Raw genomic sequence first — 20,433 nt, forward strand, 5'->3', positions numbered from 1 at the left:
CAAGCTCTAGCCCGACTATTTTAGGGATGGGTGGTGATACCCCTATAAGGATATGGGTTCGTTCACCTGATACCCGTTTATACAACCCAGGGTACCGGGTCGTTTTGTGAAAGCCCGGGTAAATCTTCCCTTCCCGGGTGTGATGGCTTTATCCGCAGTCCTTTTCCAATAGCCCGGGTCCTCATAGAGTTGGCCGGGTGCTTCTCACCTTTCCGGGTATAGTTCCCGGTTGCACAACCACTTGGGCAACCTCGAGAATGGCGCTGCCTCGATAAGTGAACCGCACTCGAGTGTGAGCATTGCAAGCAGTCCAATCCTTCAAAACAACTTGGGCTTGGAGTGTCCGAGAAGTCATCAGAAGCTAGTATGGTAAACCGACTTAGTAGATGACGCGGGAATCGAGGTAACTACCCATTCCTCTCCTATAAATATCAGGTATTAATGTCATTAAAAGATCGTGAAAAACCTTTGAACTTTAAGCACTCTACGTATTTTTCTTCAAATATTGCTCGAGTTCATCATCTTATAACCTGCTGACTTTATCATCGGAGTGGCTACGTCGGATATCCCTCCGGCGCCCATTCACGAGTTCTTTTCATTGTTCGCAGGTGTTGTTTAGGCCATTGTCTTCGTTCAAAACTCCCAAACATTATAAATTGTTGATTTGATCCGTTGGAGCTCCTTACCCGGCTCGCCCATTTCAACGAGATCTTATCAACTTTCAATAAAACATGGTACAAAACACAGCATAACTGACATGTATGATGCAGAAATGAAAAGGGTGAGGCATGCCTGATGAGTGGAAGAACCAAAAACGTTGCCAACGGAGGCCCGGGAGAAGTTTTCTTTGCAAACACAAGCCAACAACCTATGATTTCAGCTGCTGGTGAAGAAACCGAGGGGAGGATGTTTGAGGGAGGGGTGTGTCGGCTGCTTAGAATATTAGGTTTAGGGTAATTGGAGTTTAAGTGTTAATTATATAGTAAACAATTAATTAACGGGTCAAAATTTGTAGATTTAAAGTTTAAAAAGATTATTAAGCCTAATAAACTTAAAAGTAGGCCCATTAAATCCAAACGCACTCTCGAAAAATATTTCGAGTTGAAAAGATTTTGAAAATATTAGCCGAACCCTTAAAAAGTCCTCCGATTCGCTAAAATTTACGTACCGTTAAAAATAAAATCTCGCGGGTATAAATACCCTAATAAAATCCTATTTTAGAAAAATACACTTAAAATGCTCTAAACTAATTTATAAAAATTAATCGTGTCATTAAAATAATTTCCTGAAAATTCTCCGGTCTCCGATCCTCGTTCGAACGTGAAATGCAACTTAAAAATCTTAATGTACGAACTTTTAAAATTTCATGAAATAAATTCTATCATGCAATAATTATGCCTAAAATGCATAAAAATAATTAAACATAAATTAATGAAATAAACATGCTAAATTACCACTTCTTAAATAAATCTTTATTAGCTTATCTCAATACTCCATCTCCAGTCCGGCCTCACTTATTTAATTGAAAAGATGACAATTAAACTACTGCGTAAAATAAATAAATTTAAAGAAAAGAATTTAAATACTCATGCAATAAAAATCATTTTAATTTAATTACTAGAAATTATGCATGGCTTATACGCAGTCCAATTTACGGGTTCTATATTTTCGTTCATGAATTTGAATATTAGATTTTCTTCTAGTTTTGAATTTATAGAGTAGTTTTTCTTATGATCGGGACCACGATAGAGACAAACTTTTGATCTTGTTCATTCATTGGATTATTTGATTTATGAATTAATTTATGTTATTGATTAATGTTTGAGTAATTTTCGTGCTTTTAAATTGGGCAATTATTTGCATGTTTGTTGTTGATCTTGACTCGAAAGAGAATAGATTGAATTTAGCTTCAAAAATATTAATTAACACACGGTTAAATCGACTAGAAATAGTATTCGGTTTCAATGTGTGATTCTAGGCTGTGATTCCATCGTTGAATAATGTGTTTTTGTCTGATTAAATTCAATTAGAAATAATTGGACTAATAAATGAAAATATGATTATAAATTCTATAAATAGATTTATAGGTAATTCAGGGAATTTCATCGTGGCATCGAATAATTGGTGGTTAATTAATTCCAATGCGTGACAATAATCAAAGTTTGGACCGTTGTGTGTTCCCGATCATTTTGTTGAATTTGAAAATTTCTCAAGTTTAAATCTGTTCTACAATTTCGATCTTATTATTAATTTAGCATATTTTATTTTAATTTAATTAGTTTAAATTAGCATCAAATCACTTATTACTGTTTGACTAGATTAAATCGAATAATTTAAATCTTATTATTTAAATAATAGTCTGTGTGGGATTGATACTTGGACTTTTCGTCCATTTATTATAGTTTGACCTAGTCCGCTTGCTAGAATTTTTCTCAATCGAAATCGTCGTTTAGTCATATTGCTTTATTTTTCTATGTCTTTTTTATCACATTAATTTTAATTTAACAAATATGATCTTTATTCATGTGTCACGTATGATATAATCGATGTTAAATAAATCATATTTTATGGATTTAGTGATTCCAAAATTGACAAGTTAGTGCAATATAGAGTTTTTCTTTGTTCAAATTTATTATCATTGATATCAAAACTCCGTTGTCGATCAAACAAAACGGTACAAAAACAAAATCAGTTTATTGGACTTTTAAGACTAATTTTTCACAAATTTATTTATAAATAGTTTTATATATGGTAAGTAATTGCTGCAAGAATCCATGAGTTATTATTATTATTATTATTATTATTATTATTATTATTATTATTATTATTATTATTATTATTATAATATATATATATATATATATATATATATATATATATATATATATATATATATATATATATATATATGGTAAGTAATTGCTGCAACAATCCTAGAGTTATTATTATTATTATTATTATTATTATTATATATATATGGTAAGTAATTGCTGCAAGAATCCATGAGTTATTATTATTATTAATCCATGAGTTATTATTATTATTATTATTATTATATATATATATATATAACAATAATCCATGAAGTATTGTGAAACTTGGGGTTTTTTTATAATTAATTTAAAAATTAAAAAAAATCAAAAATACTTCAAAAAAAAGTTATTTTCAAAACTACTTTAATCCGCGCTTACAAAGCGCGAACGCTCGTCCACATAAGCACTATAGATTATTATTATTATTATTATTATTATTATTATTATTATTATTATTATAATATATTTATTTTGATAATTAATTTAATTTGAATATATTATTATTATTATTAATTTAATTCGAATGAAATATATAAAATATAAATATTTATAATATATGTTAATTATTAAATATTTTGTATTATTTAGTTGGGTGATTGAAAAATTAGAGATACGAGAGGATTGAAGGAGAACATATATAAAATCAACATTTAAAAAAAACGAGAGGATTGAAAATATATTTATTGTTCCATTTTAAATATATGAGAGGATTGAAAAAATATTTATGGTCTCATTTTAAAAATATGAGTGGATTAAAAAAATATTTATTGTTCCATTTTAAAAATATGAGAGGATTAAAAATATGATAAATATGAGAGGATTGAAAATTATTTTTATTTTTAAATTATTGTTCCATTTTAAATTATTGTTCCAAAAAAACGTACACAAGATCAATTGATCAAAGGATATTTTAGGAAGACTCATTTCGAATTATCTCAAAATTATATAAACACATATTTTATAAAAAAAATTAATTGTAAAACATATAATTATATATAATGGGTTTATTATTATTAATAGATTTATTAAATAAATAAATCTATAAAAATGAGAAGGCCAACAGTGAAGGAAGCAAGCAAACATTAATAATTACTTATATAATATATTAATATTGTATTTTTATGTTGTGATTAATATTTTATTTTAATGTTGTGACTAAAATTCAATTAATAATAATAGCTTAAATAGAAAATAAAAAATGTACATTTAGAAATAGAATGAAAATATTATAATCCAGTATAAATTTTATCGATAATATATGCTAAATTTAAACATCTTATTGGTATATTGATGAAAGACTATTATTTTTATTCTCCTTAATTTTCTCCTTTCAATTCTATCATATCTCTAATTTTTCAATCACTCAATCAAATAATACAAAATATTTAATAATTATCATATATATATATATATATATATATATATATATATATATTTCATTCGAATTAAATTAATTAATAATAATAATAATAATAATAATAATAATATATTTATAAATATACTTTCACGCTTGAGTTTTATGTTGCGATTGAAATTAAATTAATAATAATAGCTTAAATAGAAAATAAACAATGTAAATTTAATAATAGAATGAAAATATTATAATACGACGTAAGTTTTATCGATACTATATGCTAAAGTTAAACCTCTTATTGATATATTCGTGAAAGGCTACTGTTTTTATTCTCCTTAATTTTATCCCTTCAATCCTCTCATATCTCTATTTTTTCCTTTCAATCCTCTCATATCTCTAATTTTTCAATCACCAAACCAAACAATACAAAATATTTAATAATTAACATATATTATAAATATTTATATTTTATATTTTTCATTCGAATTAAAATAATTAATAATAATAATAATAATAATAATAATAATAATAATACTAATATTACTACTAATAATAATAGTAATAATACTAATACTAGTACTACTAATAATATATTTGAATTAAATTAATAATAATAATAATAATAATAATAATAGGTTTTAATTTTGGTTCACTATACTAGACTAGACCAGGTCCAGAACAACATTAAATAATTTATTATTTTTTAGGTTTTAATATTTTATTTATTATTTTATAGGTTTTAATATTTTTTGTAAACATATAATATTCATACATACATATATATATATATATATATATATATATATATATATAACACTTAATTGATTTTAATTCAAACTTTTGTTGGATGGATTTTAAAGCAATGGTGTTTTACTTTTTAATTATTATTTACACTTCTTTGATAAACCATTTTCTGTTTATGGTTTTCTAAATTCTAATATGTGCGTGTTTGATACATAAAAATATATTTTTTAAAATTAAACATAGAATCAAGTGTTTCTTTGGGAGAATAGCAATTTTTCCTTTGAATTAAGTAAAAAAAAAACATTTCATCGTGAAATCTATATTAGTAAATACTTATGTAGTTATAGAAATAGAATTAGAAAAACAATAAGTTTAATAATATCCAAAATATTTATAAAATGCGTTAGAAAAAAAATATTTGGACAATAAAAATGTTATAACAACAAAAAAATATTTTTCATATATAAATCGACCATATACAAACTTCAAAAAATAAATATTTATGAATTATCTACTCAATTATTTTTAGGTTAGGCCTCTCATCTAAATAAAAAAGAAAAAAGAAAAAAACTTTATTACTTTCGTAGCCTTGTTTTGTTCGCACTTTCGTAGCCTGACCAGTCCAATTTCCCTATAAGAACCAGAAAGAGCTCTCAACAAGAAAAAACTACACTGAATTTCGTTCGGAATTAAACTCAATCAAGAAATCTTGCTAGGATTATAATGGCGGAAGTGAAGGTATTTGGCGTTTGGGGAAGCCCATTTAGCCGCAGAGTCGAGATGGCGCTGAAACTGAAAGGAGTTGAATACGAATACGTAGAAGAAGATCTAACCAATAAGTCCGCACAGCTTCTTCAGTACAATCCAGTACACAAAAAGATTCCCGTGCTGCTGCACAATGGTAAGCCAATCGCGGAGTCGTTGGTGATTCTTGAATATATTGATGAAACTTGGAAAAATGGACCATCCATCTTGCCCAAAAATCCTTATGACAGAGCCATGGCCCGTTTCTGGGCTAGATTTATTGATGAAAAGGTATATTCTTCTACCACGCTTTATTTTTCAAGATTTCCTTTAGTTGGTGTAAAGCTAACTAATGTAAACTGGTAAAAATTTCCATGTTCCAGTGCTTTCCAGCAGTGTGGAAGGCTTGTTGGGGTGCAGGGGAGGAGCAAGTGAAAGCCAAGGAAGAAGCACCAGAACTGCTAAAATTTCTTGACAAGGAGCTAGAAGGGAAGAAATTCTTCGGCGGAGATAGCATCGGGCTGGTCGATATTGCTGCCAATTTCGTCGCTTATTGGTCTGTGATTATCACTGAATTGGTGGGACTCGAACTCATAACAAACGACAAGTTCCCGAATCTGTGTACATGGATGGAGGAGTACGTCAACTCGAGTTTTGTGAAGGAACACCTGCCTGATCGGGAGAAACTGGCCGGGATTTTCAGGGCTCTATTCCTTCAGACCAAATGAGAGCCATCTAGAATTTTCAGACCTTCGGTTTCTTGGACTTGCTTGTGTTTTGTTTTGGGGAAAATAAGGAGAATGAGGCAGGTGCTTTGTTTGTCTCACATGTTTCTATAAAGTGTCTCTGTGTGTGTGAAGTCAGTGCTTCAAATCTGAATAAAATTTTTAATTTTCTAAAAAGCTCAAAGTCAAATACTTTTTTCATATATAAATCGACCATATACAAACTTCAAAAAAAAAAAAAAAAAAATAGTGCCACGTGGTTTTTCATTCTTCTTAAGAATTAAGAATATTAATCAAGACTATTGAAAGATGGTCTCGCAGATTAATTTTATGAAATTGATCTATTACTATATTAGATCATAAAAAAATAATTATTTTTTATATTAAAAATATTATTTTATAACGAGAAAATTTTTGTTATAAATATAAATTAATGATACAATTTCACAAAAAGAATTATTCAAGTTAATGAGTAAGTATTTTTCACTAAATTAAAGAAGAGAAACATAAATGAGTGGGTCTCATGTGAGATCGTCTCACAGATCAAATTTGTGAGACGGGTCAACCATACCCATATTCACAATAAAAAGTAATACTCTTAGCATCAAAAGTAATACTTTTTCATGGGTGACCCAAATAAGAGATCCGTCTTACAAATATGACCCGTAAGACCGTCTCAACAAGCCAACATAAATTTAATGAAGTGGCACACAATAATCGAATGAAAGGCTTCAATGAATTGATTTGTCATGATATCTAATCTAACTAATAAAAATATAATCTCACCTTTCATGACAAAAAATAACATTTATATATTTAAACAGGTTTCTAATAAATATTTCTACTGTGTTTTTAAGATGAAATCCGTCGCTGCATATTGAGTAAATCTCCATATTAATTAATTAATTTGTAAATTATGCTAGCCAATAAACAACATTTGACATATCATGTGTGACAGACTCGTCCTAAAAAGTATCGATATGAAAAATCAAACTATCGAAGATTGATCAACTCAATCATCTCGGACACCTTATCACAGACATCCCATTTCAAAGTTTTTCTTCTATGACCATAAGTTTTTGTTGAATATTCATTTTTGAAGGGGGTTTACCTCATCAAAAGAGCGGGAAGTAAGTCCATCGTCATTGATACCCCGGGATGTCCGGGGTCATGGATAGGTCCTAGGACTTCCCGGGCCATGGAGCATATCCATGGATGGTGCCCGAGTCAGGATAGAATGATCTCGGACCGGTAAAATGACGAGGTGGATTAACGCCCCAAATCATGGAACTGCCCGGGACGAGGAGGGTACGACTAAATGAAATCATGAAGTGGGCAGTCAGTCAATAGGCCGGGCCATTGAATCACCTGGAACATGACTTCCCCGGGACATGAAATGCCCGGGCTTCTATATAAATCCCCGAGAAGCGTTCTACCCTAGTCACCTTGGTATGAGTGAAGCATTTAATGGCGCCGACTCGATAGAATATGTACAACCGACCTACCTCTGACAAGTAACATAAATGGTTGACAAAATCAGGTGGGCTGGATGTGACTAATATAAGATTTGACATGTCAGAACAATAGGGTATAATCAGCCACCCTATTACAATTAATGCTCAAACACAAAAAACGAGCTCATAATTGCATCCTCTACTATAAATACCAGGTTCTTTACTTGTATTTATTCTCTATTCAGATATTAACTCACACATTTAATACTCTCATTTACTCTCCATCTACCACACCAATCACACAGCCATTACTTGACCACATTGGTTTTATTGCTTGAGTACCCTGCTGACTTAAGCATCGGAGTGGTCACGCCGGACATCCCTCCGGCGCCCATTCACGTGGTTGTCTTCTTGTTCGCAGATATCTTAAATTACTCGAGGAGACACAAGATTCAAGCCAAACGTCCAACTCATATTTCCTTCAACATTTTGATAGCAAACACGGCAGAGTTCCCGACCCGACTCGTCCATTTCGCTCGTGTTGCATCATTGGCGTTGTCTGTGGGAAACTTGAGTTCTAAGGCGTTGATATGGCTCCTACTTGAAGTGCAAATCAAGACACCTCCCGAGTTCATGAAGAAAACAACACCCGCCTTTCTGGTGCAGGTGGCCGCCCCACCTGATGGTCCCCAGCCCACTAACCCCCGAGGCGTTGACCAAAATTGTGACGGATGTTGTCAAAACGTCCCTAGCGAAGCAAGACACCACCCATCATTCTAGTCACCCCGAACAGCAACATGAGCAGCCACATGAGGAGGAGAGAATGGAAGAGGAGAGGGAATCAAGCGCAGGTTCTAAGTCTCCCACTGTTGCGAAAGAATTGGAGGAGTTGAGGAAGAAAGTAAAAGTACTGGAGAGGCAGGTTGGTTCTAAGGGCAATGCTCCATTTGTAAAGGGTTGCCCATTTTCTGATTATTGTCCGAGAACCACTACCCGAGCATTTCAAATCAGCCAAAATCAAGGACTATGACAGGAGTTCTGATCCCGAAGAGCACCTTGCTCGTTTCGAAAACATGGCCATGCTGCATTGCTTTGGAGACCAAATTAAGTGCAATGTGTTCCTAACCACATTGGTCGACTCTGCACAAAGATGGTTTGAAGGGTTGGCACCACAAAGCATTCATTTCTTTGAAGATTTCCAAAAGGTATTCTTGCATCAATTTAGCAGCAGCAAGAAATACAAGAAGACTGTTTTCAGCTTGTTTGAGGTAAAGCAGAGACAAGATGAAACTCTAAGGGCATATATCAAGAGAATCAACCGGGTGGCCCTGGATGTGCCGGCCTGTGCACCCGAGACAAAAACTACCGCGTTTATGCAAGGACTGTGGGAAGGGGATTTTTCCGATCCTTAACCAAGAGGTTGCCCGGGAATTTTGAAAATCTCTTGTCCCGGGCAGAGAAATACATTAATATGGAAGAAGCGCATAACCAGAAGAGAGAATCTTTGAAGAGGTCGAGAGGAGACCGGGCTGTCAGGCCTGAAGAAAGAGCTCCCAAGAAAAGTGGCCCGGGACATTTCTCTCATGTACCTTTGAGAATTGTGATAGACGTAGTTTTTACGTGTTTTAATGCATTAGTTTGCGTGTGTTTGCATTGTGCATGCGTCCATTGCATTTACATTTGTGTTCGTTTTAGAGTAAGCATATGCATTTGATCGTTTCTTACTTGTGCGTGACAAATTTGTAGGTAAAACGACCGAAAATCAAAATTGGAGCGAAGTATGCAATCGAAGAAGAAAATGAACAGAAAAGGTGGCGCCCGAGCGGTAGAAAACTACCGCCCGGGCGTGAGAGTTGAATGCCAAAGGTGATGTCCAGAACATGTGGTGCTCGGGTGGTAATTTTCTACCGTCTGGGCTCGGGATTTATCTTCCGAAGAGCCAACTTACCGAAGACTCGGCGCTCGGGCGGTAATTTTATACCGCCCGAGCGCGACTGCCGCACATCCCAAGCAAGATTACAGAAGATGTGGCGCTCGAGCGGTAATATTCTACCGCCCGAGCGCCACCTATTTTTGGAAAAATATATTTGCCGATTCCTTACCTTAGTTGAAGAAAGGGGAGGATATGGGGAGGATTTTTGGACGGAAAAGGGACACTCAGACATAATTTCAGAGCCGCCACAAGCCTTGGAGATTTTTCGCGTCAGAAGTTGAAGATTTGAAGATTTCGGGCGTCGTCTTTGCGATTTTCGTCACGCCGAGTATTTCTGATCTAGTTTCTATTCTTTAAACTTTGTTTTGTTTAGTTTTAATATGAACTCGAGTAGCTAAACTTTTATTATTTGTTGGGATTTAAGATGATCCTACCCCGAACGTTGATTTGAATTAATTTATATTTCGATTGTTGCGTTATTCTTGTTTATACTACTATTTTATCGTGTTGTTAGAGCGTAGCTAACTTTGACAACGTTTTTATATTGTGAGTGAGTTCGAGAGAATAACTTGTGATAGGAACGATAGTGTAATCCGTGGATCTACAATTTACATAGATATATGAAATTGGATACGCGCCGATTGTCATAGTCCTAAGGTTCGAAAACTAGAGGATTTCATAAGTCGACATGCAATTCACTCTTGATAAATAATTAAAGACATTTAATTACTTCATTGAGTAGAATTAGTTTGGCATAGCTCGAGAGAGTGTGTTCCATTGAATAGGAAATTCCTCTCAGGAAGCATAAAATCAATATCGAACGAATTAATTAATTAACAAGGGGTAGATGAACCGATATTCCCAAAAAATTCATTTCTCTTTGAAGTTTAAATCTATCATTTTAGATATTCTATTTCATTCTTTAATTCCTGAATAATTTTATTTTCATGTTTATTTGATCACAATAGTAATAATCAACCAATAAACCTTCCTTGGTAAGGATTTAATAACTGAAAATAATAATTGTTAAATACAGTATTCAGTGGAACGATACTCGTAGTTACGTACATTGTAATATTACTTGACATCGTGCACTTGCGATTAATTTTTGAGCATACAAAACCATATTTTATTAAGGATTCCACACTGCAAGTTTTGCTCGCTCAAGTTTTTGGCGTCGTTGCCGGGGACTGTTAATCTACAATTTTATTTTCAATTATTTACTTTAGCATTCTCTGTTTTCACTTTGGTTGACACCTTCGAATTTTTTTTTCACAGATATCTCTCTTGTGCATGCCAAGGTCTCTAGAGTCTGAACTAGAGACATTCGATCCCGAGATTGAAAGAACCTTACGTAGAAGACGACAACAACAAATACTAAGAGACATAATGAACAGGAACGAACGTGAGGAGGAGCATCACGAAGATCCAAGTATCGAAGAGCCAAGGCGCATACCCATGCTTGAGTATGCGCAACCATCGCTTGATGGAGCACGTCCAAGCATAGTGCGACCAACTGTTAGGGAAAACCAGTTTGAGATCAAGACAACAATAATTCAAATGATCCAGAACACTGTCCAATTCGGGGGAAATGCGCTAGATGATCCAAACACTCATATCGCCGACTTCTTAGAAATTTGAGATACTTTTAAATTTAATGGAGTTTCAGATGATGCTGTTAGACTACGTTTATTTCCGTTCTCTTTGAGTGATAAAGATAAATCTTGGTTGAATTGTTTGCCTGTAGGTTCAATCACAACTTGGGAGGATATGGCCAAGGCATTCCCTTGAAGTACTTTTCTCCATCAAAAACCATGAAGCTGCGAGCGGACATAACCACCTTCTCTCAATTTGAGCAGAAGTCACTCTACGAGGCTTGGGAGCACTACAAAGATTTTTTGTGAAGATGCCCACATCATGAGTTGCCTCTTGGGTTAGTGGTCCAAACTTTTTACTATGGTTTAATTTCATCTAACCGAACCATGATAGATGCTGCAGCCTGCGGAAATCTGTTGAGGAAAACGGCCGAAGAGGGGTATGAATTACTAGAGGAGATGGCTGCTAACAACTATCTCCCTCAATCTAAAAGGAACACTCAGCGAAGGAATGCAGGAGTACAACAGGTAACTGACTTTTCAGCTGTCACCGCACAATTAGAAGCACTCAACAGGAAAATAGACAGCATGAACGTAAACGGGACAGTGATGCGCCTGCAAGAGATATTTTGTGAAAAATGCGGAGGAGAGTACTATGTTAAGGACTGTCAAGACAGTGGTCCTTTCTATATAAATGAGGAGGCACCAGTGAACCAAGTGGGAGTTCACAACCGTCCGAGGAATGATCCGTACTCAAACACATACAATACTGGATGGAGGCAACATCCCAACTTTTCATAGGACGGTCAAAACAGTCAGAATCAACTGCAAGGAGGACAATCATATGGGAAACAACCATAAATCTGATCCTCCTAGAGAAGAGAAGTGCAACCTGGAGCAAATGATGTCTAAGTTTATTTCATCCACTGAAACTAGACTTCAAAACCAAGATGCATCAATAAAAGGGCTCGAGAATCAAATTGGACAGTTGTCCAAGATGATAGCAAGTAGAGAGCCGGACACCTTGCCAAGTAACACAGAGACAAATACAAAAGAGCAAGTGAAGGCCATTGAGTTGAAGAGTGAGAAAGTTTTAGAGTCAAGAGAAAAAGATAAAACTCAAAAATTGGATGAGCATTCTGAACCAAAGTTAAGTCCTCTAACTCTACACCAGCACCCACTGCACAACCTAAAATTGTTATTCCTCCACCTTTTCCTACAGCACTGAAAAAAGCAAAACTAGATGCACAATTCGGTAAGTTTCTTGAGGTATTTAAAAAATTGCATATCAATATTCCTTTTGCCGATGCTTTGATGCAAATGCCTAGTTATGCTAAATTTTTGAAAGATATAGAGGATCACATGAAGGTGAATCTTACTGAAAATTGCTCTGCTTTGGTGCAAAACAAGATCCCACCGAAACTTAAGGATCCAGGGAGTTTCTCTATTCCTTGCATGATTGGAGATGTTGTTTCTCATAAAGCGTTATGTGATCTTGGTGCAAGTATTAACCTGATGCCTCTTTCTGTGTTTAGGAAACTTGGATTGGGAGAACCTAAACCAACGCAGATGTCTTTACAACTAGCTGACAGATCTGTCAAGTACTCCCGCGGAGTGATTGAGGATGTGCTAGTGAAAGTGGAAAATTTTATTTTCCCTGCGGACTTTGTGGTACTTGGCATGGAGGAAGACATAGAGATGCCGTTGATTCTGGGGAGACCATTCCTTGCGACTGGCAAGGCCCTGATTGATGTTCAAGAAGGAAAGTTGAGATTGAGAGTGGGTGAGGAAGAGATCACTTTTGATATTTTTAATGCACTTAAGCACACACTGCACTCTGATAGTTGTTATAGAATTGATGCACTCGTGTCTAACTATGTGCATGATACTCTTGGGGACCCTTTGGAAGCCACCCTCACAAGTGAATTGGAGGATGACGACTTGGATGCAGAAAAAGCTGAAATAGTGGCATACTTTAATGCCAACCATCCATGGAGAAGGCCGATGAGGATGAGACTAGAAGGTCTAGGAGAGCGCAGAGATTTGATCCCTCCAAAGTCAAGCATCGAGGAACCACCGACGCTTGAACTCAAACCCTTACCTCCGCAATTAAAATACGTATACCTAGGTGAAAATAACACTTTGCCTGTCATTATTTCTGCTGCTTTGACAAATGCTATGGAGAAAAAATTGTTGCAAGTTCTCAAAGAGCACAAAAGAGCATTCGCCTGGAAGGTGGCAGACATCAAGGGAATCAGTCCATCGATATTCATGCATAAAATCTTGATGGAAGAAAAGTACTCACCTCTCGTGCAACCTCAAAGACGACTAAATCCAAAGATGCAAGAGGTAGTGAAGGCTGAAACTATTAAGCTTCTCGATTCATGTATTATCTATCATATTTCAGATAGTGCTTGGATAAGTCATGTTCAATGCGTGCCAAAGAAAGGTGGGATTACGGTGATCACTAATGAAAAGAATGAACTTATTCCCACGAGAACTGTCACGGGGTGGAGAGTGTGTATTGACTATAGGAAGTTGAATGATGCCACCCTTAAGGACCATTTTCCCCTTCCCTTTATTGATCAAATGTTGGAGAGATTAGCGGGGCATGAATTTTATTGTTTTCTAGATGGGTATTCGGTGTATAATCAAATCACTATTGCACCTGAGGACCAAGAGAAAACCACTTTCACTTGTCCTTATGGAACTTTTGCCTTTGTATGCCTTTTGGTCTTTGTAATGCACCTGCTACATTTCAGCGCTGCATGACTGCTATATTCCATGATATGATTGAAACCTTTCTTGAAGTATTTATGGATGCCTTTTCTATCTTTGGTGCAATTTTTGATGAGTGTTTGCAGAATTTGAGATCCATGTTGAGAATGTGCGAGGAGACGAACTTGGTGTTTAATTGGGAAAAGTGCTATTTCATGGTACAAGAGGGAATTGTTTTAGGGCACAAGGTTTCAGAACAAGGAATTGAGGTGGACAAAGCTAAAATTGAAGTCATAAAGAACCTACCGCCACCAGCCTCAGTGAAGGGAGTTAAAAGTTTTCTAGGCCACGCCGGTTTTTATAGGCGGTTTATCAAAGACTTTTCAAAAATTGCCAAACCTTTATCTTCCTTACTCATGAAAGATGTGCCTTTTGATTTCAATGCTGACTGTTTACAGGCGTACGAGGATTTGAAGGAGCGCTTGGTGATGGCTCCTGTCTTGGTGGCACCGGATTGGGATCTGCCCTTCGAGATCATGTGCAATGCCAGTGATACGGCGGTGGGGGCTGTGCTTGGCCAGCGTCAAAACAAGGTATTTCATACAATTTACTACGCAAGTAAGACCCTTGACGAGGCTCAATTGAATTATGAAACAACTGAAAAGGAATTACTTGAAGTAGTATTTGCGCTTGACAAATTTCATTCATACATTGTTTTGTCCAAAGTAATTGTTTACACAGATCACTCGGCATTGAAATATTTACTTGCTAAAAAAGATGCAAAGCCACGCTTACTTCGGTGGATTTTATTATTACAAGAATTTGATTTAGAAATAAAAGATAAGAAAGGTGTCGAGAATGTGGTAGCGGATCACTTGTCTAGGTTAGAGCTGAATAGTAATGATTGTGTAGATCAAGCTATAAATGATTGGTTTCCTGATGAGCAGCTATTTGAGGTGAGACACTGACCTTGGTATGCAAATTTCGCTAACTTTCTTTTCACAGGCACACCACCACCAAATCTATTGTTTCGCCAACGAAAGAAATTCTTCTCTGACGTGAAATACTATTTTTAGGAGGAACCATTTTTGTTTAAGATTTGTGCAGATTCCATGATAAGAAAATGTGTTGCAGAGGAGGAGTTTGGGCAAATGCTCAACCATTACCATGACCGTGAGATAGGTGGTCATTTTGGACCAACAAGGATGGCATCTAAGGTACTTGAATGTGGCTTTTATTGGGCAACCCTCTTTAAAGATGCTCGTGCTTATGTGCTAACCTGTGATAAATGCCAGCGATCAGGTAACATCTCTAACCGTCATGAAATGCCGTTAAACAATATTCTTGAGTGTGAGGTTTTTGATGTATGGGGGATAGATATCATGGGACCGTTTCCCAGTTCGTTCACGAAAAAATATATCTTGGTTGCGGTTGATTATGTGTCTAAGTGGGTAGAGGCAGAAGCGTATGCCACTAATGATGCTCAAGTTGTCCTGAAATTTTTAAAGAAAAATATTTTTAACAGGTTTGGGACACCAAGAGCAATCATTAGTGATGGTGGCACCCATTTTTGCAATAAACTATTTGAAAAACTCTTGAGAAAATACGGTGTCGCACACAATATCTCTACCCCATATCACCCCAAAACGAGTGGTCAAGTGGAAGTGTCGAACCGAGAGATAAAGCGGATTTTGGAGAAAGTTGTAGGTGTCAGTTGGAAAGACTGGTAAGTGAGATTAGATGATGCGTTTTGGGCATATAGGACTGCTTTTAAAACACCTATAGGCACTACACCATATAGGTTGTTGTTTGGTAAAGCATGTCATTTACCTGTAGAGTTGGAGCATTCAAGCATACTGGGCCACAAAAACATTGAACTTTAATTTTACTGACACAGGTGAACGAGGTCTGCTGCAACTGGATTAGTTAGAGGAATTCCGGAACCTGGCATATGATCTTGCACTGTCATACAAGGAGAAGACGAAGAAGGCCCATGACAAGCGGATCATCGAGAGGGAATTCAAGGAAGGTGACAATGTTCTACTCTACAACTCTTGGTTGCGACTGTTTCCTGGAAAATTGAAGTAGCGATGGTCTGGACCATTCGTGATTTCTAAAGTATACCCGTCGGGAGCCGTGGAACTGCACGATGGGAAGGATGGGACATTCACGGTCAATGCCCAACAACTGAAGCGCTACATGGGTAGCATAATTGAGCCACAACTTGAAATCACCCGGTTCCAAGACAATTCAAACTGAGACCGGCCGACAGTCTAGCTCTCGACTGTAAATTGAAAACTACTTTTATTTCCCTTCTCTTGCATTTAATTTAATTTTTCTTTCTTGTCAGTATGTTTTATTTTCTTTTACTATTGTTTAGTTTTTATTTCACAAAAAAAAAAAAAGAGAGGTGGGTGTCAATTTTTCAGAGAGCTCGGCGCTCGTGCAGTCATTTCTACCGCTCGAGCGCGACCATTGATTTCATAATCTACAGAGCGCCCACTCATTTTGCGAAAAAATTCCAAAGAACCTGGCGCTCGAGCGGTAATTTTTTACCGCTCGAGTGCGCTTGCAGATAAAGACGTGAAATCTCTTTCCCTTTTTCATTCTGCGAAAATTTCTCCCCAAATCCCTAACTCTAACTCAACACCCTCTTTCGATTTTCTTGTGCAGACACTTAATCTCCACTCCATTTTCCGGCAACAAGGCACAACCCTCCTTAGGAAGCAAGAATAACCCTCTCCGGTCACCCACTATCTCCGTCACCACTACCATGGCTCCCAAGAAACAACGAGGTAATCCCGGTTCCTCCTCTTCATCTTCATCCTTTGATAGACATCGGTTTGTGAGTGAGGCGGCTAGGGCTAGATACGATCATGCTAAGATTCACAGAAACCCTATAACCGAGAGGGGATTTCGTAGACAATTTTAGGACAGATATCTAGGGCCTCTTGTGGATTTGGGCCGGCGTGGATGGGAACAATTTGGGACTCAACCCAAGGCGGCGGTAGTTTCAGTTGTTAGAGAATTCTATGCGAATGCGGCAGCAGGGAAAGATGGTAGGGTCTTTGTTAGGGGTCAACTAGTTCTGTGTGACTCTGTTACGATCAATGCACTATTAGAAACAGCGGAAGTTGATGACTCTCAATTTGAGGCATTGGGCACCGACTCTGATTATGATACAATCCTCGCAGAGCTGTGCCACCAGGGCGCAATGTGGAAACCGTTGGGCGGACCGCCGAGCTGTTTCGTTGAGAAGTATTTGAAATCGGAAATTGCCCTTTGGTACCTATTTGTGGCCCCACGGATGATGCCTGTCTCGCATAAGAGCGAGGTGCAAAAATAGCGGGCGGTGCTCCTGTATGCTTTGACAGCTGGATACAACATAAATGTAGGCAAGCTGATAAATTCTCAAATAATATTGAGTGCCCACAATAGTCATGTCGGTCTCTTTTTCCCCACCATCATCTCTGAATTGTGTGCGAGGGCGGGAGTTGTCTTCCGTGAGGATGAAGATTGGTTGCAGCCGATGAAGGCTATTTGTGTAGATGACTTAAAGCGGAAGATGGGAAAAAGACACGTCGACCTCCCCACTCAGGAGGAGGAGGCAGGTGGATCAAGCGCCGCCAGCCGTCGCCCACAGCCCCGCAGGCGCACCCAAAATGAAAAAATGGACGAGAGCCTTGCCTTCATAGCTCATCAGGAGCAGGTCAACGCAAATGTGGCGACCCATCTTGCCCACCTCGACTCCATGATGCGCACTATGCTCCTCCACGGGGGCGTAGATCCAGGGGCCATACCGCCACTTCCGCTGTTTGTTCCTCCCTACCAGTTTCAGTATGACTACCTTCCGCAAGGGGATGCCACAGGAGTGCCACCACCAGAACACGATGAGGATGAGCTTTGATTAGGGGAGTTTACTGTTTCCCCTTTCTTTTCTTTTATTTTGTCTACTGCATAATTTTGTTTTCGGATTATTGTTCGTTCAATCATTTATTTTGCATTTGTTGCTGTGTTTGCATTCATGTTTGCATTTGTGTTCTTCGTCTTTTGTGCAATGGGGACATTGCACACCTTCAATATGAGGGGGTCGTTTTCGTATTTGTTATCTTTCGTATTTGTCTTGCATGAGTGTCAGTTGATGGTGAAATTAGTAAATTGGTAGCCAGTGATGATTTTGGGCTAATTGAACTGCATGTTGCTTAGTCTTATCACTCGTTATGAATCCCCCGATGTATTGAATTTTTTTTATGCACACATAGTGGATTTTAATAGTGTTGTCGATGATAGTTAAGTTCAAAATAATCTGTGAGGGGAACTAAAGAAACATTAGATGCGAGTGGAACTTGAATGAAAATCTGTTGAAATGAGTGACTAACCAGTAGCATAAACTCAAGTAGAAAATCAAATGTATTCCTCAAATATCCTTCATCCAATCGTGCATAAGACCTAAAAATCCATCCCTAGGCCAAATAAATAAAAATACCCTATATCCAAAGCCTAGGGAGTACACATGAGAAAACTATGCACAAAAAAAAATGAAATAATAAAAGGGATGTAAGGTGAGGGAGAGCTAAAAAGGGATGGAATCCTATCCCAAGGCTAAAAAAGATGGAGATGTAAGGCGTTGAGGAATGTCAGAGAAAATTTCTGACAAGTGCATAGTGAAAATGATCTATGTACTCCCCATCTTTCTAAACCACTTGAGCACGTTGGCAATTGACTCCCTACATTTTATTGTTCAGCTATGAAACTCTACCACTGTATGTGTTTACTGGTTGGTCCCAAATAGAAACATGACTCAGAAAAGAGAAACTTGCGTTGACTGGTTGATTCGGCAACCCGCATGATTTGCGAATAAAACTGTTTGAAACACAAGCTAGAAAGATCCACAGCACACACGACCACACCTTTTGGAAAAATACAGTTTTGTTGTGATGTTCTGAAAAGGGGTAGTAATGTATGTTGTCATTTTACTAAGTGGATGTGGTTCAAAAACCCGCTGAGGCATGAGATGCCAGTTTGCTACTTCACCATCAGTTTAGTTAGTTTAATACTCTTCACTTTGTGTTTGTTGCATGTTGAGTTGTAGTCTGTAACCTATTTTGCTTGAGAGCAAGCAAAATGTTAGTATGAGGGGGTTGATAGGCGTAGTTTTTACGTGTTTTAATGCTTAGTATGCGTGTGTTTGCATTGTGCATGCGTCCATTGCATTTACATTTTTGTTCGTTTTAGAGTAAGCAGATGCATTTGATCGTTTCTTACTTTTGCGTGAAAAATTTGCAGGTAAAACGACCGGAAACCGAAATTGGAGCGAAGTCTGCAATCGAAGAAGAAAATGAGCAGAAAATATGGCGCCCAAGCGGTAGAAAACTACCGCCCGGGCGCGAGAGTTGAATGCCAAAGGTGATGTCCAGAACATGTGGCGCTGGGGTGATAATTTTCTACCGCCCGGGCTCGGGATTTATCTTCTGAAGAGCCAACTTACCGAAGACTCGGCGCTCGGGCGGTAATTTTATACCGCCCGAGCGCGACTGCCGCACATCCCAAGCAAGATTACAGAAGATGTGGCGCTCGAGCGGTTATATTCTACCGCCCGAGCGCCACCTATTTTTGGAAAAATATATTTGCCGATTCCTTACCTTAGTTGAAGAAAGGGGAGGATATGGGGAGGATTTTTGGACGGAAAAGGGACACTCAGACATAATTTCAGAGCCGCCACAAGCCTTGGAGATTTTTCGCGTCAGAAGTTGAAGATTTGAAGATTTTCGGCCGTCGTCTTTGCGATTTTCGTCACGCCGAGTATTTCTGATCTAGTTTCTATTCTTTAAACTTTGTTTTGTTTAGTTTTAATATGAACTCGAGTAGCTAAACTTTTATTATTTGTTGGGATTTAAGATGATCCTACCCCGAATGTTGATTTGAATTAATTTATATTTTGATTGTTGCGTTATTCTTGTTTATACTACTATTTTATCGTGTTGTTAGAGCGTAGCTAACTTTGACAACGTTTTTATATTGCGAGTGAGTTCGAGAAAATAACTTGTGATAGGAACGATAGTATAATCCGTGGATCTATAATTTACATAGATATATGAAATTGGATACGCGCCGATAGTCATAGTCCTAAGGGTCGAAAACTAGGGGATTTCATAAATCGACATGCAATTCACTCTTGATAAATAATTAAAGATATTTAATTACTTCATTGAGTAGAATTAGTTTGGTATAGCTCGAGAGTGTGTGTTCCATTGAATAGGAAATCCTATTGGAAGCATAAAATCAATATCGAACGAATTAATTAATTAACAAGGGGTAGATGAACCGATATTCCCAACAAATTCATTTCTCTT

The 20,433-nt window shown here is 36.8% G+C and overlaps 1 protein-coding gene across 1 annotated transcript; it reads left to right on the plus strand.

Moving 5' to 3' along the window:
* The first annotated feature begins 5,557 nt into the window (after nt 1-5,557).
* LOC140833321 (probable glutathione S-transferase) lies at nt 5,558-6,523 on the plus strand. The gene is made up of 2 exons (XM_073197697.1): nt 5,558-5,946; nt 6,039-6,523. Exons 1-2 carry the CDS (start codon nt 5,635-5,637, stop codon nt 6,381-6,383), a joined length of 657 nt encoding a protein of 218 aa, XP_073053798.1. The 5' UTR covers nt 5,558-5,634; the 3' UTR covers nt 6,384-6,523.
* The last annotated feature ends 13,910 nt before the right edge of the window (nt 6,524-20,433 follow it).

The sequence above is a fragment of the Primulina eburnea genome, chromosome 6, assembly GCF_022965805.1.
Source record: "Primulina eburnea isolate SZY01 chromosome 6, ASM2296580v1, whole genome shotgun sequence".
Classification (NCBI taxonomy): Eukaryota; Viridiplantae; Streptophyta; class Magnoliopsida; order Lamiales; family Gesneriaceae; genus Primulina; species Primulina eburnea.

Excerpts from the sequence above, each read along its gene's own strand:
- LOC140833321 (XM_073197697.1), top strand. The coding sequence starts at position 5,635 with ATGGCGGAAGTGAAGGTATTTGGCGTTTGGGGAAGCCCATTTAGCCGC. Across the intron at positions 5,947-6,038 it reads CTAGATTTATTGATGAAAAG|TGCTTTCCAGCAGTGTGGAA; the intron begins GTATATTCTTCT and ends TCCATGTTCCAG.